The 25,993-nt window shown below is 40.2% G+C and overlaps 1 protein-coding gene across 7 annotated transcripts in view; it reads left to right on the forward strand.

Moving 5' to 3' along the window:
* The first annotated feature begins 3,850 nt into the window (after nucleotides 1–3,850).
* The window catches only part of rnf220a (ring finger protein 220a), a 127,475-nt gene continuing 105,332 nt past the window's right edge, over nucleotides 3,851–25,993 (forward strand). For 2 of the 7 annotated variants that reach the window (XM_082172638.1, XM_082172641.1), the window contains exons 1-2: nucleotides 3,851–4,161; nucleotides 13,365–14,197. In XM_082172638.1, coding sequence (XP_082028764.1) covers nucleotides 13,549–14,197 — 649 coding nt within the window. In that variant the 5' untranslated portion in view covers nucleotides 3,851–4,161; nucleotides 13,365–13,548. The remainder of the gene's footprint in view (nucleotides 4,162–13,364; nucleotides 14,198–25,993) is intronic. The other 5 variants (XM_082172637.1, XM_082172639.1, XM_082172643.1 and 2 more) reach the window with 4 other exon arrangements.

Below are 25,993 nucleotides of genomic sequence, written 5' to 3' on the forward strand. Positions count from 1 at the left end.
TATAATATAATATTTTTCTATATATATATATATAAAAAAATATATATATGTGTATATATATATATATATCTATGTGTGTATGTATATAAATATGTATATATGTATGTGTGTGTATATATATATATATATATATGTATGCATGTATGTGTATGTATATATATATATGTATTTTTTTATATGTATGTCTCAGGTATATATTTAATAGTTTTATATAAATTGATATAATAAAATTTAATATACATATATATATATATATATAGATATATATATAAAATATAAGGTTATAATTTAACATAAATTTTATAATAACTTTTATCTTAGTCAAATATATTTTACCCATAGATTTTTGAAATTAGTCTTTTACCATAAATAGTCAAACAATTTTAAGATGGTACAATTTGAAGAAAAAACAACTCTGGAAAACAGTATTATAAAGGTCTCGGTCAGGCCTGTATGGTTATAATTGTACTTGCTGTCAATTTTAAATAAAAGATCATCATGTAAAATTGTGAATATGTAATATGAATAGTTTTTTCATTGACAATTACAGCATTGTCACTTATTTCCTTTTTTGAATGGTAAGACCGTACGAACGTTCAGTTTCTTAACAACGCTGGGCTGTATCATTTCCCAACTAATGGAGCAGCAAATGGGATAACAAGGCCCTCTAGATTTGTTGGCTGTCCCTGAAATTAGCACATTTACGAGCTCTGTCTAAATTAAACAAATCATTGATTTTATGTAGGGGAGTTATAGCACCATATTCTGAAATGGAGTCTGGGAGAAACTTGATAGTAGTCGGGTTCCCCTCTCACTTTCCCTTCATTCCTGATGCTGTTTCCTGTTAAGAGAGAAAAGAAACCCCCCCCCCCCAGGTACTCGGTGCCACAATACCAAGAGGAAACAAAGCCTCCGCTCCTCAAACGAGCGAAAGTCGTGTCCCCCTGTTGGAGTGTGACACACGCCGGGCCCTGCCTTTAGTTAAATATGAAAGCACCGAGCATGCATGCTTGTGTGTGTGTGTGTGTGTGTGTGTGCGTGCATGTATTTGGAGAGAGTGACTGCCAGGACTCACAGAATCAGCTGCAAAACCATTTTTAGAGCTCTCGTTTCCCCTTCTCTCCCCGTCGCCTTTGATCATGTAGCACTGTCTACAGTATGCTTACGTGCTCGCTCTCCCCCTCTGTCTTTCACACTCTCTGTTCTTTTGTGTGTATTTGTGCATGTGTATATAGAGACGTCGCAATAAATCCATTGAGAGTGATGGGTGTCCTCGGGTTTGGATTTAGATAAGAAGAGAGGCCTTGTGTAATTCTTGTTTTAAAAAAAGGCAAGCGGCCCGGATCAGCTTCCGTGCTGAGGTGAATCATCTTCATGACACCTAGAGTACAGGAAGCGGTTGAGAAAAAAAGGGAAAGAGGAATTTAATGATTGTTTTTTGCAGGAATCTCACTGTGACATACTTATCTGCTATTTCTATCTTTGTCTTTAATTCTTTTGTTTTTCTTTTCAGGCTCTATGGATGGATACAGGGATCATTCCATCTCATTTATGAATCTATACTCGTGTCTACTGAAAAGTGTATAAAGGGTTAGTTCACCCAAAATGAAAATAAAAAAAGGTATTTTGAAAATGTGTTTTTTTGTTTGTACAATGAAAGTAAAAAAAAAAAAAAAGTGGAAAAAAAAAAAACACTGCTCCTTAGCGTTCTTTAAAATATCTTATTTTGTGTTCCACAGAAGAAAGAAAGTCATACAGGTTTGGAACAACATGAGGGCTAGTAAATTACAGAATTTAAATTTTTTGCGTGAACTATCCCTCCACCATCAGGTGAAAAGAAAAGTGATCTCCTGGTTCTGATTGGTTTTCATTCATATTGTAACTGTCAATCATTTTTACAGCAGCACCATTTTGCTTGTCCATTACATTTTTTTTTTTTTGTCCTGTCTGTTTTTTTAATTAATTTATTTTTTAAAAGTAATCTACTAGCGGAGACAGGCTCAGTGACAACGCCGTAATCTTAGGTTATAGTGCAGGAATACAGCATTTAATTTACCAGCTCTTAGCATGAGCACTTCCAAGTGCTAAGTGACAGAAATGAATAGCCATCTGAAGCACATGGCTGACATATGCTAATGAGGAATCTGTGCTGAGGCTCCATTGTACGGGACATCTCGCTATAGGTCCTCTGGTACACGTTTCACTGCAACCACAGTTGTAAAGGTAATAATTAAGATCTGACGGGTGTGTTGAAGAGATGTCTCTGTTAAGCAGTGGCCATTCTGCCTCAACACAGGTCCCTCAATTATCACTGTGCTCTGCATTAAAGGGACATCTGAGAAGTCAAAATCACTCGGAGTAAATGAATGTGTGATGTTTAACTTCCCTTCAAGTGGTGATGATTTTTACTCCTCTTCTGCGTTCACATGGACGTGGCCAGGATGACAAATGAGACCTGAAAAGAATAAAAAGAGCAGTTATGAGGCCAAACAAAAACACTTTTAACATGATTTAACTGTTACTATCTTTCATCTACTTCTAAGATTTTCTGCATTCAAATTGAAATAAAAGTAGGATGTCTCTCTATCATAAAGACAAAGCAGATCATTTACACTCGGATGAAGCTCTCTGGCTGCCTCAACTTTTATATCGACTGAAGTGTAGATTTATAAATGTCCCAGCTTTGCTTGTAATGGATTCAATCAAGTCATAGTAATATGTTTTGTTATTTGATACAGTCTGGAGAGAATGTAAAATAATTTCAATCGAATCAGGGGGCTCTGGAAATGGAGGAGAGGATTTGTGCTTAAGCCTGGTAAAAAGAGCTGTCATCAAAGCACTTCACCAATCCACACCAGTCCATTTAGAGACATGTTAAGAGACTGAGGCCTGAAATTTGATTTTGAATGGAAAGGGACCTTGGACATGGATGGGCTTTTTCCTCCTCTGTTTCACTGATGCTTTAACGGAGGTCATTAGCAATACAAGAGAGTGCTAATGTAATGCAGTAATGCACATATGTATGGCTACTGCCCTCCCATCACCCCAACATTGCACTCCCTCCCATTACTCTGGCCTGGGAACACACACAACTAACTTATTGTACGGACTTCTCTCAGAAGAAAGAATTCAATAAAATACCGCATTATTTACAAAGCAAGACATTTATTTATTGACATTTGTAAACTTGCGCTTCATATTAGCGTTCTGTTTGAGGCTGAAGCGAGGTGTCATTCCAGCTCCGTCCAGCAGGTGGATTTCTGCGTGCTGTTGCATAGGCTATATCTAGTCTGTTACTGTTTGAACGTGTTTACTCATAAACTGTCATTTAATTTAAGTAAAGCTGCAGAAATTAGATCAAGGCGTATATATATATATATATATGTTCGTTTTACATTTTGTTTAACATAAAAAACACGAATGACTAAAACGCACGTTTTTCGTTTTTTCCCCCCAGATTGACAAGTGTTGAAGACGCATTCATGGCCCTTATTCGACTTCAGTAGCAGGTATGTGCAAAAAATAAGCAACAGGTAGACTAGAATTACTTTTTTTACAACACGTATAACACCCAAATGCGAGTTTATGGAATACAAATAGCGAAAGATAAACTCGCGAGCAACGCAGCCAGCACACTTACCTATGTCTGTAAAGACCTCGCGCATTGTTGAAACATCTTTTGTTTTGCGGTGGACTTCATTTCCCAGGTCTTCTAAATAGTGAAGAGAGACGATAATTCATTCCGTGCTCACAAAACAGCCCATGAGATCCCCCACGGGAGCGTGGAGAAGGGGGGTCAGGGTCCTCAGCGCGCGAGGAGGAGAGAATGAATGTCAGTCAATGAGCGAACCTGGCGCTGAGCGGCAGCACTGCACCTCCAACACTTGGTTTCCACCTCTGAGCAAATCTCTGCTTATCGTCTCTACTTTACCACCGAACGAAGACTCGTTCTCATCGGTACATGTAACTGATACAACTCTCAACAAACGACGCGACCCGGGAACTGTCTCACGCGCCGCGACTGTCGCACGTTCTTTCCTCGAGGTTCGACTCTACTTTGCTTCTCATGCTTCGCGTTGATCTTCGCTCGCCTGTTTCGAAAAGTTTCGGTTGTGGGGATAAAAGGACAGCTAAACCTTCCAAAGGATTTTTTTAAACAACGTAAGTGCTCCGAATGTCTTGACGTCTAAATGTTTCAGTGAAGAAATATAGTTTTATCTGACTGCTTAATGAGTGACTTCGGTTCAGATTTAACGCACCCTAACTTGGCTGTCTCTTGCTCCAGGATAGTATTGCATTTGTTATTGTTGTTGTTTGCTTTTTGTTGGGTGGAAATTGAGTTAAGGCGATGATGCGCAACTTTATTATTCCATATCAACAGATCTCCTATCATATAGCCGACAATGTTTCGCTCGCGCGTAATGGCTTGATTGCAGCAATTATTTTAGTGACTTTTTTTATGGAGCACCTTCATAGTATGGAAGTTACTGAACTCCTAAAACATTTCAGCGGCTCACTTTGTTTTGACTTTAACATCAGTTCGTGGTGTTAAAGTTTGCTGAAATTGTACATTTGACCTCTGATTAACTGACTGCCATAGCCATTTATCTGAGAATGTGATAAACACGTATTACTGTTAAAATGTGTCTAGCCAACATTATTATTATCATCATCCAATAAATCATATGGCCCTAAACAATCTTGTTTAACAAGGCGTAACGTATCATAGATGCCGGTAAACATAAACACACATTTAAGAATGGCACAAGTGCTGTCTAGAGTCGTGGGAAATTAGGGAAGTCATTGAAATACTGGTGTTTTTGGATGATAGAACTGAAAGGGAACTTGTTATATTGATACCCGTGATGATGTGCGCGTGTCTGCGGCCACCCACGAGTATAAGATCGTGTGTGATGTTTAGTGGGTCAACCTTTAATAACTAAACGTTATCCGTGCAGACCGGCTTTAAAACCATTTGCTTGGTAGTTCAGTTACGCTCCCAACTAATTTGTAACTGGTAGTGGAGGTGAGAACTGCTCCTGTGAGTGGAGATTTTACAATTCCATTTATAGTCCTCTCTATTTATAGTCTGTAATCAGAGCGGGAATTAATGCGCTCGAGACCAATGTTGCGGATAATTTATATTTTGTTCTCAAGCCACAATAGACTGTTGGCCACTCTTTATTTGTCGCCTGTTTTCGTGCACATTTGTGGTAATTGATAAAGACATGTTTAGTTTTAAATTAATCTCAAGAATGGTTGTTAAATAAGAAAACTATAGGCCTACTCGGAGCAATTAGTTGGATAGCAGTTATAGCGAGGAAAGTAGATCAAATCCGTGCAGTGAGAAACAAGGTGCAAGGAAACACCTGTTTACTATGGGTCATTACAATTTACACAACACATAGGCTACGGGAGTGTTTCCGCTGTGCATATGAGTTAATAGAATTTCTAAGGAAGATTCTATAGGCAAAACTCTCAGACTAAGACTTATTCTCGCATCTTTAGCATATAATCTTCACAATATTTTATTTGTATTATTATTATTTACAGTTTGCAATAATTTGAATAATTCTCACAACGCATTCTTAGTCTTTTTTTTTAAACAACAGTAACAACAAACAAATACATATTAAAAAGAGACAAATAAGCAAAGGCGATTAAACACTTGGCTTCGATTCTGCAATTTAAAGGAGTATTATTGCATAAAAGTATGTTTACATTTATTGGTTTATCTATTTCATATTTTCAGTCTGTGTTAGGCTAGAGCTACACATCTAAATGTCTTTACACTCATATCAATTATTTATATTTTGGCTGACAGAATGCATTCGGTGTTAAATAAATAGCCTCATTAATTTAACATCTTTCATTTGTGAATTTTCATTTGTAAGAGGGAGTTTATTAGCTCATTGTTTTATTCCCGTATTATTTAACGGCCTTGTGCAGTAAACATGAAACTATTTTGCACTTTACAACTGTGAATATATTGTAGGCCTATTGACTCAAATGATTAATTATAACTCTGAATTGTATCTCATACAATAACAAAAACAAAAAACAAACCTAAAAATGTTTAGCACTTCCAAATGTAGGCTACATTATTAAATTAAATTAAATTCGTTGTTTATCTTTATTTAGACATTGTTCTACAGGGTAGTAACGCGCTGTATTTACGCCCTTTCATTCAGACAGGGCGAATCATTTTTCACGATTACACGCTTAATTTGCTCGATATTTAATTTTAGATTTTTAGTCATAAATCTTTATTATTACACTTAATATTTCATTGGTCCACGTTTAATGGTTACTTAGATAGGCTATTTAAATAATAATAACATCAAGTTTATGTTTTTGAATCTAAAAAAACCGGAAATGCCCTTTGTGTCTTCTAAGATAAATGTGTTAGGTTAATTGATATTTCTTAAATTAGATTATATGATAAATACAAGTTTTGACAGTGAGATACGGAACCCTGTGGAATCTACTATATTGTATTTATTGTTCATTTAATTAATTTAAAATTCATATTCATTCCTATTATGCCTGGGGTTATGCAAAACATCCATAATCATTTACATTTCTTAAAAGTAAAATTTTTTACTCTAATGGTTTTTATTCGTTTTATCAGAATTATTAGTCTAATAAAAACAAATTAAATCACGGCACCCTGTTGCGCTCTTGCATCTAAAACTTCAACAGCGCAATTCTATGAATTCAGTCTGATTTAAAGTTTTTAAGCCCATAAACGTGTAAGATTATTTTTTTCCCCGAATAATTTGACATGAGCTCGATTTGAGTTCCAATGAGACAAGACACGAGTAGAGGATGGAAGAAAAGTAGCAGATGATTTATTCGTCAGCGTTTCGATTTTCAGCCCTGCGTTTTCTGTTCTGTCCTTTTCAGTGCCGATGTCAGTTGTTATTGCTTCTCATTGATCCCCGTGCAAAGTGAGAAGTGAACTAAAATTAATGTCGATTCCAGTAGCCGGATCAATGACCAGAGTTATTTTAATCTGGATTTGTAGAATTAAAATAGAGCAAGCGCAATTAAACGTTTTCATTCTTGTTAACAATCAGGAGGAGAAGAGAGCATCCTTCCCCTCAGGCTGCGAGGATGGAGACAGCAAGAAGTTCTGCGGCTCTAACTTGCAATAATATATGACTGGAAAAGTCTTTCAGTTCTGGATTCAAAAGAAAAATCCCTCCGACCCCGTGCACTGAAAGTACGTATTTCTCAAATGCACCGGCTTGATTGGCCTTTTGTCTAGTTCATGTTATCGACAAGCGTGCTGTTTCCCATCGAATTAAACTAGAATTAACCCCGTTAACTGGTAGCCTACCCACCCGCCCTCGTGCATGTTTATGTTTTCACGTGCTAATAAACACTTCACCGAAAGCTCATTTGTCATGCAGATGGTGGCATGATATGGTAATTAAAATAATCTACAAATAATACCACAGTTTGAGCACAGGGAAAGGTCGTGGTCCTTAAAGGATTCTTTTGAATTCGTCGAGAAATATTTAAGATGCGCGTGCGTGACAAGTGTTTGGACGGTTGTATAAAGATGAAAATAATCAGGTGTAGTCCTTGGATTGCCTAACTTCACCATGTCCCCTTCTATTATGTTTTGAAGCGTGCAGACACGCCTATTCATGTACCTTTTTATTTAGTGCCGAGGCGGAACATTTGAAATTTTATGGTGAGTGAGATACTTTGTTTGTTAGGTAAAAGCGCCCCAACCGCAGCAATGCCTTTGAATAAAATCTGCTTGTACTCGGGAGTTTTTTTTAACCCTGAGGATCGCTTTCGTCCTATTTTACTAGCCTGTCTACTATACTAACTCTTGATAGTTTATTTCTTATTATTAAGAGTAAAATAATTTTTCTATTGTTGTGATTTATATCTTTTGGGGTTTAACTGCTTGTATTAGCTTTTATCATTAAAGCTTATAGCGTTTATAATGAAATGTTTTGCCTTTATTCATTTTTCATTATTAAATTAAATAGTTTACTAGGCTACTATATCAACGCTAATTTAATTATTATAAATTGACGCGCATTGAACTTATGAAGAACTGAATCAGTCATTGCAGTGATATTCAATGGGGCGTTGGCTGCGTGTGCTCTTTATTTTAAAGTGCATACAGTAGGCCTATACATATTTTGTAAGATTTTTTTTTTTTTATGTATATGATAGTTGAACAAATAACAAAAAAAAAAAGAATGTCCTGTGTGAATTAAGACAAAACTGCATTTGAAAAGCATTAAGTTATGGACATTTCTGTTAGAGACAAAATGTTGAGCTAACTGAAGATTCATTGACAGTCAATGCTATCTTTTTTGTAATTTGTTCTTTTTTGATTTACCTACCTGTCCATTATTTAGATGTGAGTTTAGTGCCATTTTACACCCTCTCTCACAAGGCATTACTAGTGCATTTGGCTGGGATCAATATGAGTCCTACATCTCTCTGCTTGTCCGAATGTTGCTTGTTATCTTCCCACTAAACAGTAGTGAGAAACAGTTCATTCCACCAGTTTATATATATATATATATACACACACACACACACACACACACACACACACACACACACACACACACACACACACACACACATACATACATACACACACACACACACACATACATACATACATACATACACACATACATATATATGTTACATACACACACACATACATATATTTATATATATAAATGCCCTGTATATTAGTTATTGTGTTTTATTCTAACAGGGATCAAATTCAATTTATTAAAAAAAATGTATGCACAAATTTATAGAAGGATAAGCATGAAATTCATTCTGTTTTCTTACTCGGTGGAAAATGTTGTGGAACTTAACTTGGAATAAGAGGCCAACCGTGATAGTTAAATTATTCTTGTGTTAGGCTGGCCAACAAGTTCAGGCGGTTTAGTGGCAGACTGCTCTTGCATTGTGCTTCGTTATCTATTATTGACAAACCCCTGGTTGGCAAACAGTGTGCTCAAACCAGGCAAAATCAAAAGCGTTTCTCTCTCTCTCTTGCTCTGTCTGTCTCAGTACACAGTGGTGGGCAGCAGTGGACAGCTGTAAGGGAGGTGAGGTGGGTGTGTGGGATGGGGTCGGCTTGGCTTCTTTGCAGTCCGGTCCTGGCTCTGAGCAGAGAGGATCCAGACACCTTGCAAATAATCTGGGCTTAGTGAGGAATTAGTTGGCTCAGGTGGGTGGGATGAAACAAACAGTCCATCAGCCCCTGAAATGAATAGGCCAGGCAGGACAGGAAACTTTGAAAATCATTTTGTTCACAATGAATCAATGTTCCCTGGTGCCCGCCGCAAAGCTTTATTTGAAAAGCAAATCCTCACTTATTCTGACAGCTCATACCGAGTGCACGTTTTTTACAGCGAGAGTAAATCGTGCAAATTTTGTCTGGTGGAGAGAAAAAAAGTTGCGAAAGTTTAGAGGCAGGCCCTCGGTATACTTATGCAGGCGATAAGATCCAATAAAGCAGTGATTGATTACCACTATTTATTGCTAGGTTTTATTGTGTGTCATACACTGTGGGGAATTTATTTGTTGATAGTGAACTGGAGTGTTGAGGCACAGCTTGTACTATCATTATTGATTTAGTTAGCTGTATGTCCAAGTGTCATTATCCTTCACTGCGTTCTCACTCTGTCATTAAATCTCACTTTCACGTCTTCAGAACGCGGGCGTTCCTTTTTTTGTGTCTCATACTGAAGCTGCTACACGTTATTGAATTGTTCAGTGGAAGATTTCATATCGCAAGGGCTTTGATTCTAATTCAGCAGGACACATTATCTGCGTGGTCCTGAGTTGCAGGCCAGCCGACAGTGAATGACTGTATTTTCAATAATATCGACTGTCCTCCGGTCCAAAAGCGCTTCCTTACGGAATACTAAGTGAGCCGCCCTCCGCCGAGCAAGTGCAGCCTGAGTGATACGCACGGTACCGCAAATATTTAACACCGCTTCCCTGATTGACAAGCTGACATGAGGCTGGATTGCCATGTTTGTGTCGGTGACGGCAGCCATTTCAAGTGGATGCTTAAGAAGACGGTTGTGGATAAACATAAGTTTACCCTCTAGGGTGATTTAAAAAACGTAACGAGTTCGAGTGCTGCTAAGACCCTTCAGACAAAGGCATTTGGGAAGTTTTCAAGATTAAAGAAGTTCAAATGTGCTCCATGCTGCGGCAGTGTCATTTCCTGCGACGACGTTTGAGGGCTCTCCATTTTAGCAGCTGCACACATAACAGCCTTCACACCGCATCATGTCTTTTGACAGCGCTGGAAGCATTTCAGTGAAAGTTAAAAAAGCGTGAGAAATCGTTGGCATGGCTTAATTTGGAGCAGCAATTAGCATGAAATCCGTTAGTCATCCGCATTCTTGTAACTGTTGCCATTTTTGTCTTCTCACATGGTCAGACAGTTAGAGATGTGTGGGTTTGAGTGTGTGTTTTCTGAGGGTATTGAATGACAGTGTCTGCCCTGTCCTGTAATAAAATGTAAGAGTGGCACTTTCACGGTTGTCAACAATCTCTAAATATACTGACAGACAGGCAGAGGAGCAGGAGCTGTGGTTTTTGAGTGACACCCTCCGTCGAAACTTTTGCATTTTCTCTCAGCAGTCAAATTTGACAGTCGTTTGTTTTCGATGAAATTGGATTCATTTGCACGGCTCCCCAGAGCTGCGCCCAGAAAATGTGTCGGTGACAACTTCTTATTTGTCTTTGTTGTACCCTTTCTGTTTCCTTACATCATTAACTTTCTGAGAGAGAACACGCAGCTCATCACTACAACTGACACTGCAATATTATAACAATGTAATTTGAAAAGGAAATGCAATGCTAGATTTTTGCTGGATAACAGTTCAGTGACAGATATATTTTTTCCCAGATAATCAATCTCAATTTTAACTTTTGACAAATATATCATAATGAAAGTTAAATGCAAGTTTCCACGGGAATTTATTTTTTATTGTAGTTATAATAATATATTTTTATTAATAATAATAATACATTTAAATGAAAAACTAATTATGCATTTATTTTTAATTAAAAAAAATTTGTAGTCTCTTTTGTTATTTTATGTCAACACCGGCTTTTTTACTTTGCCATTCAAGTCTATTTTCTAAGAATTTTTGTGATACGGAGATGAATTTCAATGTTGAGCACTTAATGGATTTTTATTTTGGGTCATTTAAGATGGTTTCATGAATCTTGGATTTTCCTTGCAATGATTGATAGACAAAGGGAAAAAAGCGTGACAAGAGTTGCGGTGGACATTGCGGTCCTACCCCCCCTCACTCATTCGCATTCTTTGGCGTGTCAGTGTGTGTCAGGCTGACTCACTGCTCTCTTCGGTTGCTCTGGGACACTGGGCTCTCAGTTAGTGCATGCTTTTGTGCGTGTGTGTAGCTGGGGCACCAGGCAGACCGGCCGCAGCCACAGAAATGATTAGCACATCTGTACAACACTCAGCCTAGTTATGCCCCCTCTTTCTCTCTCTCTCTCTCTCTCTCTCTCTCTCTCTCTCTCTCTCTCGTGCGCCATTGGGGGGATATCCTGTGTCCTTTTATTGGATTGTCAGTTTCACACTGCCTGACTGCGCTGATGGTAATGATAATAAAATTGAAATATCCAGGTACTTATCACTGTATTACCTTGCTATCAACACCCACCCGCACTCATTTTTTAGAGGTTATCCGAGGGGAGAGATTCGATACAGAGACGAGGCCCTGATGAGTGTGAGAGAGGGAAAAAAAGAGGGGGCTTTCGATATTGGTACATTTTCAAGGTGCTATTTTCCCAGCTAGGCCGAGTAAGAAGACAGAAGGTAATGCGATTCTTGGGCTTCTCGCCAGCATCAAGCGGTGTAGTGTAACCCATTTTCTACAGACAGGAAACTGCACACATTCCCCTGCCATGTATGTGATAATGTAAAGCTCTTTTTACTGGGCCGCAGAGTGTGTGTGTGCAGATCGAGTTTTAAAATTGATTTGAATGAGTGTTCTGGACAGCTGATATCTGTAAAAATGCCCTGATAAATTCCCCTGGAGTTTCTTTGATGCAGTCTGATATTCTGTGTGGCATTTGAAATGGCCTCGCCGTGACACAAGTCTAAAGGCCCATCTATTTGAATTACTCTGAATAAGAGGACCTGTTCTCCAGATACATGGATTAAATTCTGTTTTCCATACCAGCATGACATCTCACAAAGTCACAACATACAAAAGTTTGGGGTCAGAAGTCTCTTGCTCACCAAGACTATATGTGTTTGATCAAAAATACAATAAAAACAGTAATATTGTAGAATATTATTACAATTTAAAATAACTGTTTTCTATTTGAATATATTTTAAAATGTAATTTATTCCTGTGATGGCAAAGCTTCATTTTCAGCAGCCGTTGCTCCAGTCGTCAGTGTCACATGATTTTTCAGAAATAATTTTTTTCCAATATTCTTTGAAGAACAGAAAGTTCAAAAGAACAGCATTTTTTTTAAATAGAAAACTTTTGTATCACTATAAATGTTTTTACTGTTCATTTTGATCAATTTAATGCATCCTTCCTGAATAAAAGTATTATTTTCTTTAAATAAAATCTTTCTGACCCCAAACTTTTTAACAGTAGTACAGTTCACTTTTATGTAAATATTCACTTTTATGTAAATATTCACTTTTGACCCTTTTAAAGATGGTTGATGATAAAAATAAAGGATTCCAAATATGCTAAACAAGGTAGCCTAATTTTGATTTATAATGAAGCGAGCAGTTTTAGCAGTACATTCATTTCAAAATTTCATATAAGTTAAATGTCTGTTTAACTTCTAATAGATCACTTTCGGGTCACCCTCAAGGGATTGGCGATGATGGACAGATGCACATGCACAGAAATAGACACAGATTTGCTAAAATGCTTCTCATTAAACCCACTCACACTTTTGCCAATCAGTGAATCTTATCCTCCAGGGGTTCTTCTCGGGCTGTTTGGCTGCAGCTGGGGTCAAGGGGTGAAGTGCGGCTAATTTATTCATTCAGTCAAATATCCTGTGCAGATGGCAGGCTGATACGATATCAGTATGAGAATCCCATTGGAGGCAGAGGACCAGGGTGTTCACATGAGCAGGGCCGTGCTCTTATCTGATCAGCGCGCGGCTCTTATCTGCCTCAGACGCCGTTCTGCTCCGCAGACAGGGAGATGGAGTAAGAGGCTTATATGTGATCTGAACCTCAGATCTGTGGGGGGAAACTTTCTATTTCAGAAAGGGAAAAGTAGGCAAGAGTTTCAGAGTGTTTTTAAGTGGTTTAACTCCTCCTCTGTTCAACTTTCTGCAGGTGGAGGACCATCGAGGATGAGCCGCCAGTGAGAGCGACCCCCGATTCTGCCAGAGCGTCGACAAAAGTTTGCATCATTTTGCCCATACCGTTCACCCCGTCTCTCTTCTCTCCACCCCTCCCCCACTCCCCTCTGCTCTCGCCCCTAACCCCCCCTCCGCACAACTTCAGCCCAGTCTCCAAAATGGACTTGCACCGGGCGGCTTTCAAAATGGAGAGTTCCTCCTACCTGCCCAACCCGTTAGCATCCCCGGCGCTAATGGTGCTAGCATCGACGGCAGAGGCCAGCCGCGATGCCTCCATCCCCTGCCAGCAGCCTCGTCCATTCGGTGTGCCGGTGTCCGTGGAGAAGGACGTTCACCTCCCCTTCAACAACGGTTCCTACACGTTCGCCTCCATGTACCACCGGCAGGGTGCCGTACCACCCGGCTTCCCTAACAGAGACTTTCCTCATTCCCTCCTACACCTCCATCATCAGTTTGCCCCTCCAAATCTGGACTGCTCGCCAATAAGCATGCTTAACCACAGCGGCGTCGGGGCCTTCCGGCCCTTCGCTTCACCTCCGGAGGACCGTGATGGAGCTGGAGGGGGATACCAGTCCGCCTTCACCCCTGCCAAGCGGCTAAAGGGCTGCCTGGAGGCCGATGCCTCCCCGCACCTGCGCTACTCCGACGCAGAAGGGAAAGAGTATGACTTTGGCGGTGCTCAGATCCCCTCCAGCTCACCTAGTGCTCTCAAAGCCGTGGAAGACGCAGGGAAGAAGATCTTCGCAGTGTCAGGCCTGCTGTCGGACCGAGAAACCTCGTCCAGCCCAGAGGATCGCATTGAGCGCTGTGAGTACACTCTTTTTTTAAACAAACTGCACTATTAATGTCTGCTAACTGTTATAGCTGTACTCTTTAAAATAACGACAACTTTTGGAGTCTTCTACTACTTTTAGATCCCAAAATGCATTTTTTTTTGTCCTGTAGGGATCCGGTCTGCTTGCGCACATTTGTCTGATAACTTTTGTATGCAACAAACAAACTACCTTCTCTAAGATAGTTCTCAAACATCTTAGTTAACTAAGTTAGTTCAACAGTTAGGGTGATATTAGAAAAGCATTTATAATAATGGAGAAAAAAACGATAAAAAATTTTAATGGAAAAATAAACATTTGTTAACCAATTAAATTTATCCAAATGAGAAATTATTAAGAATTATTATTAGGAACTCATGGTAATATACTGTAAGTTCCACCTTAACACCAAGGTTAAAAACTTTATAAATACTTTCTGTGTGTAACAGTGCTTAACCTATACATTTCTTGCTGTGATATGTTATCCCTGTAATATAGAAAACGTGTCCCGTGTCACAAGTCAAACTGCTGGGGAATGTTTAGAGAGTGTGTCCTACCGGTTCTACAGAGCTGATAAATTCCACAGATAAAACTCATAAATGAAATGGGGGTTTCTCGTGGGTGAGAGAGTGTGTGTATGAGTGAGTATGTGTGCGTTTTGGAGTTGAGGAAATGTGAAATGTGTGCACAGATTCATAAGACCTCTGCAGAGCGGAAGCCCAGTGGTATTACTGAAGTAATCCAAACTGACCACTCTTACTCAAATACATTAGAAGTCCCAGTGAAAACATAGGTACACACACACACACACACACACACACACACACACACACACACACACACACACACACACACACACACACACACACACACACACATGGTTCTGAAAACCCTTTTTTTTTTTACAGCTTTCATTCACAGTATGTTTACCAGCAAAAAGAACTAATTGTTTTTGTAAATAAATCTAAAACACTTTCTATGTCACGAGACACATAGTTGTATGATGCGGACTTCTATTTTTTTATTTTATTTTTATATTTATTTAACCATAATTACTTTTGGCAAATCCAAACCTCAAGAAACCTTTTTTTTTTACTTTTTTAGAACTAAAATAATTTGTCCAACTTAGTTGTACCTGGATATCATACAAAATTATTAATATTATTTCATTAGATGTATCTCAATTAACCCCCCCCCCCCCCCCCACACACACACACACACAAATATGAGTGTATTGTATTGTAAATACACTTTATACATGTAAATTCAGAGGTTATAAAGTCAGTTGCAGGTCTTGCTGGATTCCATCTCTATTTTTGTTTCTTGTTCTCTGTTTTCCGGTGATACTTAACTATAAGGTTCTATTTGTAAAAATTAGTTGACAAAACCTAAAAATGAATCATTATTCTACCGTCTTTATTAAGCTTTGTTGATGTGACATTGACTAATGCATTTAAAATCTAAATTTGAAAAAATCATACATTTATTAACATAAGTCAATGCACTATGAACTAACATTAATAAACAATTTTATTTTTATAAACTAACATTAAGAAAAATGAATACACGCTGTAAAAAATATTTTGCTCATTGTTAGTTCAAATTAGCTAATGCATTAACTAATGTTAGACCTTAAATGGGATCTTTTAGTTGTTTATTTTATCTGGCTTTCTTGTCTAATTATTGGCCTCTCTCTGCCACACTCATAGCATCACTGTTCTTTGTAGCATCTGTCCTCATTTTTATATGCGCACTCACTCTCAAATCAATGTTTCAAATCAAGTTTCAGATTTTCAAATCTTCAAATGTTTCTAATTTTCAACTATTCACCCACCTGCTCATTTTTTGGGGGGGTGGGGGGAGGGGGAGCTGTAGTGCGACAGGGAGGCCCACCCGTGGGGGAAATGGCAAGAGTGGGATACAGAAAGAGAGGAAGCACCCTTGATCGAACAGATGAGAGACAAGGGCGGCGAGCTGAGACTGATCCGATAAAAACAGCAGCACGCAGGCTGGGAGGAGCGTGAATGACACCCAACAAGAAACAAGAGAGGAAAGCAGGAGTGTGAGGGAGGAAGAGAGACAGACTAGAGGAAACTGTGTCCAGTATCTCATCTAGAATTTCCCCTCTGAGGGTGTCTCGTTTGAAAGCACTTTTTAAGACATCCATCGTAGCGCTTTTGAACCAGCAGCTGCACAGGAAGCAGCGATGCAGTGCCGGTCCTTTCGGCTAGATGGATTATAACACCTTCACCCTCAGCTCAGATTAAGCGCAGATAGTGGCTCTCAATGGCCAATCCAGGTATAATCCAAGTTCCTCAAAGGACTGTAATCTGACATTCATACTATCAGATAAGAGCAGCGGCTTCTCTTGCTGAAATGAGAGGGGATTAGGGTGGCGGAAGGGATACGAAAGCCTCAGCCTCCTCTCTGAGGAGAAAGAACAGAGAGAGAGAGTTTTAAAATACAATGATTTGGAGAGTAGGAGACAGTTTTGCCTTCTCACTCTCTGCCTCTCTCCTTCTCCTCCTCTCTTTTGAAGCTGAATCTAATTAGATTAAACCTTAGGCCCACCAAGGGCTCTAATGCAATTGAATTTCCAGCAGTGTTGTAGAAGAGACTTAAATTGGGTTCCCCTTGACTGGCTACTGTGCTACTGGCTGTCACTTCAGGAGCGCTGTCCTCTCTCTGGGCGTTAAGCCCCAAATCTGCACTGTACTGCTGCCGGTGTGATTCTCAGGCTATATATAGAACAAGTACTTTATATATATTATATATTAGGTGTAACGGTACGTGTATTTGTCCCGAACGTCACGGTATGGATGTCACGGTTCGGTGCATAGAGTTAGATGACAAATACAGTCAGTCACAGGTGATCCACACTCCAATCCAGAAGGGGGCGCGCGCGGTAATGCAATGCTGTTTGCTAAACGCTACAACAAGAAAATGAGCATAAGAAGAAGAGACGATCTATGCACCAACCTAAAATAAGAGTTCAGATGGCAAGCAAGAGCTTGATAGTATCTTATATGCTGAGTTTCGATAAAATTTTGGGACATGGTCCCTTAACTTCACGGAAAGAAAACTGGGAATCGGAATCCTGTTTGTTTTCGTTATTTTACAAAAGCACAATGTTTTCGTTATTTTTCATTATTGTATTTATTTTGTACTTTTGTAACACAATATGCTTTTCAGTTTTGTAGCTGATAGTAATATAAAATATATAATATAAATATGAATTTGATCAGCCCTACACAAATATTTACCTATGCAAGAGTGCATTCTGTTTACTACTTAGTGCTTAATACTTGAAAGGAGGCTGTACTGTACCAACTACTTCTGGGGGGACTAAATACCACTAGGTGGAACAAACTGCAATTTGCACTGCTGTCTGTTCAAAATAAATGAAAAGAAACCTAGCATTGGGGATTTGTTGTACGTACTGAACTGTGAATTCTGTGTACCATTACACCCCTAATATATATATATATATATATATATATATATATATATATATATATATATATTATATGTTTTTTTTTTATTAAAAATGAATTATACAACTAAGTCAATACACCATTGAACAGAGGAGTTTCTGCTTGCAAAAAGAGAATGTGACAGAGCTCATAATAAAACGAGAATCAACATTGGCTTGGCTTTTCTTAGATGGCGAGAACTGAGGGATTTGAAATGTTGTAAAAGCTACATCGAGATGGCATTTTTATTTCACAAGAGGTAAGTAAGGTACTTTATTGAACAGATAAATTGCCATATGTAGCTCTAACAGAGTTCATTGTAAAGCATTTTCTATTGTGAAGGGTAATTTCATTATGGTTGTTGAAGCGCTTGACTGAAATTATGGTCACCATAAAATCTTTCGTCTATAGAATGTGATGTGTGTGTTGGTGTTTTCATTTCCCAGTGTGAACGTGTTACATCTGGAGCTTGTTTGTTTGCCTTTTCCCTCCACACATTGGCGCGGCAGTGCCGAGCAGTGAACCTGACCCGGGACAGCAATCCCAGCTTCTCATCCACAGGGAAAATGTGTGTGATAAACAGAGAGACTGAGATAGTGTAACCTGTTTCCAAACTCAGTGTGAGCCACAGAAAAAATAAGACATGAGACGTAGTCTTAGAAGGAGAGAAGGCAAGGAATGAGGGACAGAGAGATGAAAGAAAGATAAAAAATAATAAAAGGCAGGGGATGAGCAATCAGCAGCGCCGTGAGCTGAAACGCAGACTGCAGCTGCCTTCCTGAGCAGCTGAAATAAAAGGGAAAAAATCCTTAAGACAACAGAGCGGAGCTACACGGGCTTCCTTCCTGACGTGACCAGCTCGTGAGCCGTGTGGGCCTGTCTCCATAAATCCCCGCTGATTTACGGGGAACTGGGTGGCTGTCAGCTCCGTGCTTAACCCCCACCACCCCGGCCCAGTCTTAAAGCCAGGCCGCCGACCACCCGTCCTTCCCCGTGGAGTTCCGACACACTCGTTCTGAACTTCAAATGATTTCAGCCCGGGTTGATATAGCGCGCAGATTATAGCACACGTCAACATGTTAAAAGATTCTCCCGTGTCCTCCCTGAATGCGCCAGAGCGTCAGTCACGAGGATATATTGTTACAGTGGCAAACCTGGAAGGGACTCGTTCTCTAATTTACACGGCTACTGAGGAGTAGCGCCGAGATGCATTGTGTTAGCAAGCATAGTTATTTTTGTGTTGCGTCTCCCTGTCGCTCTCTGGCTTTGTAGTTGCCAGTCAGCCACTGGGTTTGAGCCTTTAATTATTTGCCGGTGCTCTTTCTCTGTCTCTTTTTCGTTCTCCTGCTCTCTCTCCCTACCCTCACTCCCTACCCTGTCTGCGTGATTGATTCTTGTTTTCATGTTTTTCGATTGGGCCACACAGATCTGTCAGACTGTATAGTTATTCTGCCGTCTTTTCCCTTTCAAAAGCTCTGAAGAGCAGTGTGCACTGACAGCTGTTAAAACACACAGTTGTTGGGGTTTTTTACCTCTTTTTTTGTCAGAGAGCAGATGTCAGTGGCATGTTTGTGTGTGTTTTTCTTTAGGATGTATTGAAAACTTTGGGAAACAGTTGCAGAGGAAGTAGCAAATACACCAGGATACATCATAATAATGGAAATTTGTTATTATTGAACAATAAAAAATGGCTGACTTGCTCACAGTTGGAGGGAAACGTTTTTAGGCTCCGTTTGAGGAAAAAATTTCTCAAGCAGACAGTATTGTTGCTCGTCTCTGGCAGGTGAAGAGTTAAGGAGATCAACATTGTCATCCCAGCTAAAATCCCCCCTCCTTCTGTCTCTTCCTCCCTCCTTCCCTCCCTCATCTGTCCTCCTGCTCTGGTTCCTGCTCCCTCCTCCTCTCTGTCACGGTCTAGTGGCGAGGCTAAGTTAAGTAAGAGTGTTCTAATAATTAGGCTGCAGAGCGACCGCTCGTCTGTGCTTACCCAGATGTTAAAAGGCTTGTCCTCTCATGTTGCCTCCCTGTTGGTACCCCCTCCACCCTTTATCCATCCCTCTTTTCCAGCTTCTCTCTCTCTCTCTCTCTCTCTCTCTCTATCCTCAATCTCATTTGCTCTTGCAAGATCTATCTATCTATCTGTCTATCTATCTGTTTTACTGTCTGTCTCTCTCTTTTATATCAAACATTTGCTTGCAACCAACATTATGGGATTGAGGTTTTATTTCTATTTGAAAATCTGCTTGTCAGAAACATTTGAGAGTGTTGAGAATTACTTTATTGCAGATCTGAAGAGTAAAGTGTGTGATCTTTCTTTCTCTCTGTGGTTGCTCTTGGCAAAAGACAGCAGGTGTCAGTGCAGCAGGCCATGGCTTCACCACTCTTTGCGGTGTAAGGGAGCACCGGGCCGGGCCATTGTTGCGGCATGATGCAGATCAAGGATTAGGGCTTCCATCCTGAGCTTTGTTGGCAGACCCACTTGAATTGGACACAGGCTGGTGTGTGCGGACCGCTGGAGCCACTGTTAGGGAAATGAACAGGGGAAATGAGATGAGAGCATGCATCCTCTCCAGACAAACAGCTGGGATCAGAGTGAACGAGTGAAGGTCTTACACACCACCGCACAATGCTCATGAATATACAGTAGCTCTTTATTGCCTAACAAACACACTTGTTTGGTATGAAATAGTGTATTGCTTTGATTAATTTGTGGTTTAAAAGAATATAACCATTATGCCCTAAATGATTTCCATTCATAGATGCAAGCTCTTGACTGTTGTCTACATGCAGCTGTATGGAGGTTCTGGCAAGCATCAGGCATGCACCCAGTCTCCCAGGCTTTAGGTCAGGCTTGTTCCCATGGCCTGGATGTGGGCCTTGTGGTGATGTCACACTTTGCTATAAAAGCAAGCTGAAAGCGGTCCGCTGAGTCCTGTAGAACCGCACAGCTGGCATTAGTATCCGTTCTGCACATGCACCCGGGGTCAGGGAGCCGGTCATGGTACCACAGCGGGCCGTCCGTCAGCCCTGAGTTTAGTTCCGGGCCACCGGCAACCAGGAACAACCCTTAGATCAGGCTCAAACTCCCCTCCTCCCCATCCTAGACTAATGCAGATGTGCTGAAAAGCCTCATCCCCCTGAGTCCCTTAAAGAGGTAGGGGATGAAACTTCACTCTCGCTAACAGGTTCACCACCCAGAGCACAGCAGACCCACCCCAGCCAGCCACCCGTTCGCATCCACCACCTCTTTATCCTTCTCTCTCCCTTCCTTCACCCCTCCTCACTGTTTCCCCCAGTAATCTAATCTTCTCTTCGTGTGCGGGTGCAGTCTTCTGTGACAGACTTGTTTCCAAAAAGCCGGCTTGGCTAAAGGACACACATATTATATATATTTATTGCTTCCCTTAAATGTGAATTATTGAACACAAGTGATTACTGAGTGGGATGTATTGGGCGCTTTCTCGGAGTTTCAGACGACTGTCGGATTAAAACAACAACATCCAAAGTGACATCTTGCATGAGAAATGTCTTTAATGTAAGCTTGGCTTTCTTCCGAACATTAGCATTAGCTAAAGGCCCTTACACCTGTAGCGGTTTGTTGCTTGTTTTCGGCTGCTACCGAAGCTTCCAGCTCTGCTTTATTGGTTTTGAGAGGGCCGCATGTGTGATCATTGCTCATTACCGGTCGCAGAGACCTGAGGCAGAAAGGCGGCTCAGGAGAATCTGCATGGAGATACGCACACTCCTCCAGAATGCCAATAGCCCGCACACATTAGAAAGTGTTGCCATTTTGTACCTTCTTCCCGTCACTCTCTGTCCAGGCGCTCGTAGGGGCCTGATTAATTATTTAGCAGCATGTATCATCTATTTACCTTAGTAATCCATCTGTCAGCACGCTTATTGATCCAATCCTGCATTCTAATTGTGCATCCTCTCGCAGCAGCTAGCTCATATTTAAATTCAATGCCTGTCACTGCGCCTGACTGTCTGTGCGCCGTGTGACTCCGTCGACTATTGCGTCTGTCGCTGCGGTTGCATTTCAGAGTTAAGCTACAGCTGTTCTGGAGGAAGTGAGAGTGTATCTTTCGTCCCCTCTCAGGTGTGACTGCATGGTCGTTTTTTAAAGTGACACATGGAAAGGGGGGTTTTATTCAGAAAGATGTGGTAGGAAACGAAAGAGATTCGGGAAGAATGAGGGTGAGAAGAAATCATGAAACTTACATATATATCTATTTCGTAAACCCTCAGTTTCATTCCAACTTCCTCTTACTTTCTTTGTTGTACAAAACCTAAAACAGCTGCTATCTATCCATCCCTCTTTTCCATCTCTCTCTCTCTCTCTCTCTCTCTCTCTCTCTCTCTCTCTCTCTCTCTCTCTCTCTCTCTCTCTCTATCCTCAATCTCATTTGCTCTTGCAAGATCTATCTATCTATCTATCTATCTATCTATCTATCTATCTATTATGAGTTAACAATAGATTAGAGATGCAATACAACTGGGCATTTTACATTTGATTGAAACTATCGTCTATATCAAATTTAAATAATTGTATTCCTTTCAACGCAATTCACCATTAGTATTTGTTCTACCTACCACTAGATTGCATGAACAGTATTGTTGGATATCATAGACAGTGAGTGTGCCTTCCTACCTTTGTTTACTGCTTGCAAAGGTAGCATTTTTCATCTTTTGGTCAGCCTTTCTCTTACCTGTTCTCTTCCTATCTAGCATTTTCACTTTCATCCCTCTCTTATTCTCTGTGTGTGGTTGTGTGGTGGCAGTAGGGGCTTGTTTGTTGTGGTGACAGGGAAGGCGCCCACTGATAAGAGCACCATGGCAGCTGGTTACTGTGGCTGTGTGCGGTTAGTGAAAAGGCCAGAGTGCGGGGCGGTCAGGAAGCTGAAACGCTCCTGCAGTTGTCAGGCTGGTCTGTCTGGCCAGGCCCCTCAAACTGGGCTTTTACATGCCAATAAAGAAGGCCGTTTCGGGGGTGGGCTGGTAGCCAGGCAGCCTGGGAGAAAACAGTTAAAATAGGCACTTAAGAACGCCCTCCCCCCTCTCCTATCACGATGGGTTACGCCGCCGTTCTCAGTTGTGTTCTAACAAGGCTTTTGACATAATTGAATACAGTAGCCCTGAGTAGATAAGCGTTTCGTGTGCCAGCCGCTGTGCGTCTGAGAATTCTGGCTATGTGTGCACATACTGGAACTGTATGTGTGTGTTTTATTAATTTGCCTGTGTACTAATTCCGTGTGTGTCCGCATGCTCACTGCCAGCTGGACGTGTGTGAGCTTATATCCTTCCTTTGATGGCCCACTCCTCTTCAGGGCTAATAAGAACAGATGCGCGAGCGCCCAGCATGAGTGATCGTGCAAATGCAGCAATCAGTAAACACTCGCTGAGTTAATGACACCAATCAATGGCCTTTTAAAACAGCTATTTGATAATTGCAATCATCAATGCCTCCTGTAGTATACATTACAAATGGCCCTCTCCTCTTCTTCTCCACTCCCTCCTACTCTGTCTCTCTTTTCCTCTTCCTTTTTCCTCTTCCTTTCATTTTGTGTACATGGATCCATGGTCATATTATCCTGTCAACCGACGCCAATGCATCTCAGGCTATCATTGAACCAGAGCATTTTAGCATCCTCGTCTTCCAGGATTTTTATTGAATTTATTTTATTGGAAAGAATTGAAAACACTCAAAATAAAAGTTTCAATAACAACATAAGTTTTTAATTACACTAAATAACTTTAAAAAATCTTACAAAATTTGTTAAATCAAACCTAAAAAACATATAAATATATATATAAATAAGTATTCAAGGTTCATACTTGATGACTTTTGTTAATCTTTGCTTTGTAAATCTTTTTCTTTATAAACAATTTCAACTTGATAATGCTTTAATCATGCTCCATGAGGTAGTTTATAATTTCTTAAATATATATATATATATATATATATATATATATATATATATATATATATATATATATATATATATATATATATATATATATATCTTTATATCTTATTATTTGATATATTTATAAAAGGTACAAAACATTTATCAATGCAGTAGACTTTAATTTAAATATCTGTTGTGCAAATCATAATGAAGCTTGATTTTTGTTAAAATGGAATAAAGATGTTAAAGAATTTAAAGGGAAAATAAGAGGTTTATTTTTAATTACTACTACTTTAATTTCATATGTACATGATTGAGGTCTCAAACGAAATGTAAAGTCAATCTCAACAGAACATGGGGGTGGTTAAGGTTAAAAAAACAACATTTTGCAATTAAGAAGCCCGAGGCAATCATCAATTTCATCTTATTTGGTGGGAGGTATATTGATTCATTCGCTTTTCATCACTGTTCTTTGTTCCTTTTTGTGTCCACTCCATGTGAGCGATACAGTATTGGACAGAGAAGACACAGTGGTCACGAGTGATCTCATGCGCGAGTGCTTTTCCTGTCTGTGTTTTCTGCAAGCCGAGAGCGAGTTTATTTTTGTGATACATCAAAGAACACGGACGTTCTTTGACCGCATCTCCTCCCAGGGGGTCAAAAATCTTCTTAAGCAGAGACCCCCTCCACTTCACCCCTATCAAAGGCCCCCCCTTCGGTCGGCCATTTTCAACCCGGCGGCTGTGCGCCTGCAGGCCCTAGACCACGACAATTTCAGCACTGCAGAGCCGAAAATTGTCACCATTGAAAATGGCACCTAAAAGTGGCTAATCTGAACTCCCTCTTTATCTAGTCCCCCCTTCCTGTGTGTGTGTGTGTGTGTGTGTGTGTGTATATGTGCTTTTGTGAGTTAAGCTGTGATTCACACCTGCTGCTGTGTAATCCTGTAGTCATGTTGGCCCCTGGCTCCCGTGCTCGCGCGGCTCTGCGGGTGCCATTTGGATACGGGCTGTCTAATACCACATCCCCACGGCAGAATGCACGGCATCCGCCTCTGGGGAAACGGGGGTGGAGGGGGGGCACAGTCGAGTCGGCGAATGGGGTCCGGAGGAGGAGGGGGTGAGCTTAGAGAGCAAAAGAGAGCAAATCTGTCACTTTTCCCAAAGCAGTCACCCCTGTGACCTCCATTCAAAGATATATTGATTTTCCAGTGCTCTGTCTAACAAGCGGCAGGCTGAGTGGGGTTTAGTGATAGTGGTCGTATGGCTCGGACACAGCGTGATGCTCTCTTCTAGAAGTTAAACACGTCTCCTCTCTGTCCTCCTCGCGGGGGCATCAAACAAGTACAAATAATCAAAAGGCATTGGCTCCCCTCCGTTTCCCCTTTGCAGATCTCTCCGTATGAGACCATTTTTCTGCACACATATGACAGCATTTGCTCCTCATGTGGGGCCTTTTGCTTCAACTTTCCCTAATTTTTTGTTCCTGCATGTGTGTCCAGTTTGCTTTGTGGGGTTTAGGAGGGCTCAAACAGACCCTCCACTTTAACTTTACTGGTCTCCTCAGATACACACAGTCTGGTGAGATGCAAAAATCTGTGGAGCAGAGAGGAGGGAAACAAAGCGACCATGTACAAACAAACAGTATCAGGGGAGAAGGGCCTACGCCTCTTAGAGCGAGCCTATCCTTCAGTATATCAGGCTTGGGAGAGAGAAAGAGATGGGAGGAAAGAGAGGAAGGCTACGTTCACACAGCAGAAGAATACCGATGTCACTCTAGTTTTAGAGTGCTAAATATGTTTACATTCACAGAGTTTATTTATAAACAGATGCGACACTATCTTTCACCGAATCTGACACATTTAAGTCCTCCATTTTAATATTTTTCATTATTTGACATATTTTAAAAACATTTAAAATGAATACATTTAATTTTCATTTAAAATTCTATTTACAGTATGTGCATTCTACAAATATTGAACTTTTATTCCAGGTTAAAAAGTAAATACATCTTCATTAATTTCTCTTCACTTTTCTTTTGACTAGATCAGAGGTACATAATTTAAAGGGAAAGTAAAATGGTTGATTTTTTATTATTACTATTTTATATGGATATTATTGAGGTCTCAAACAAAAAGTTATGTCAATCCCAACAGAACATGAGGGTTAAGGGGAAAAAATACCATCTTTTGAAAGGGGGTTGGTTCAATTATCAGATTGCTTGCACGTTTGCATTTTTTTATCGCTTTTTTAACTGAAAAATACTGACCTTATTAAAGTCACTTCTGAAAGTCGTTGTTTAAACAGGTCAATTTATGAACATAGCTAAAAAGAAGTGAGGTGGACCGATAGAAAGAAAGAACTAGAGAAAGAGAGCGAATAGTTTACTTGCAGCACCAGAAAAAGGAGG

The sequence above is a fragment of the Leuciscus leuciscus genome, assembly GCF_965113295.1.
Source record: "Leuciscus leuciscus genome assembly, chromosome: 6".
Taxonomy (NCBI): domain Eukaryota; kingdom Metazoa; phylum Chordata; class Actinopteri; order Cypriniformes; family Leuciscidae; genus Leuciscus; species Leuciscus leuciscus.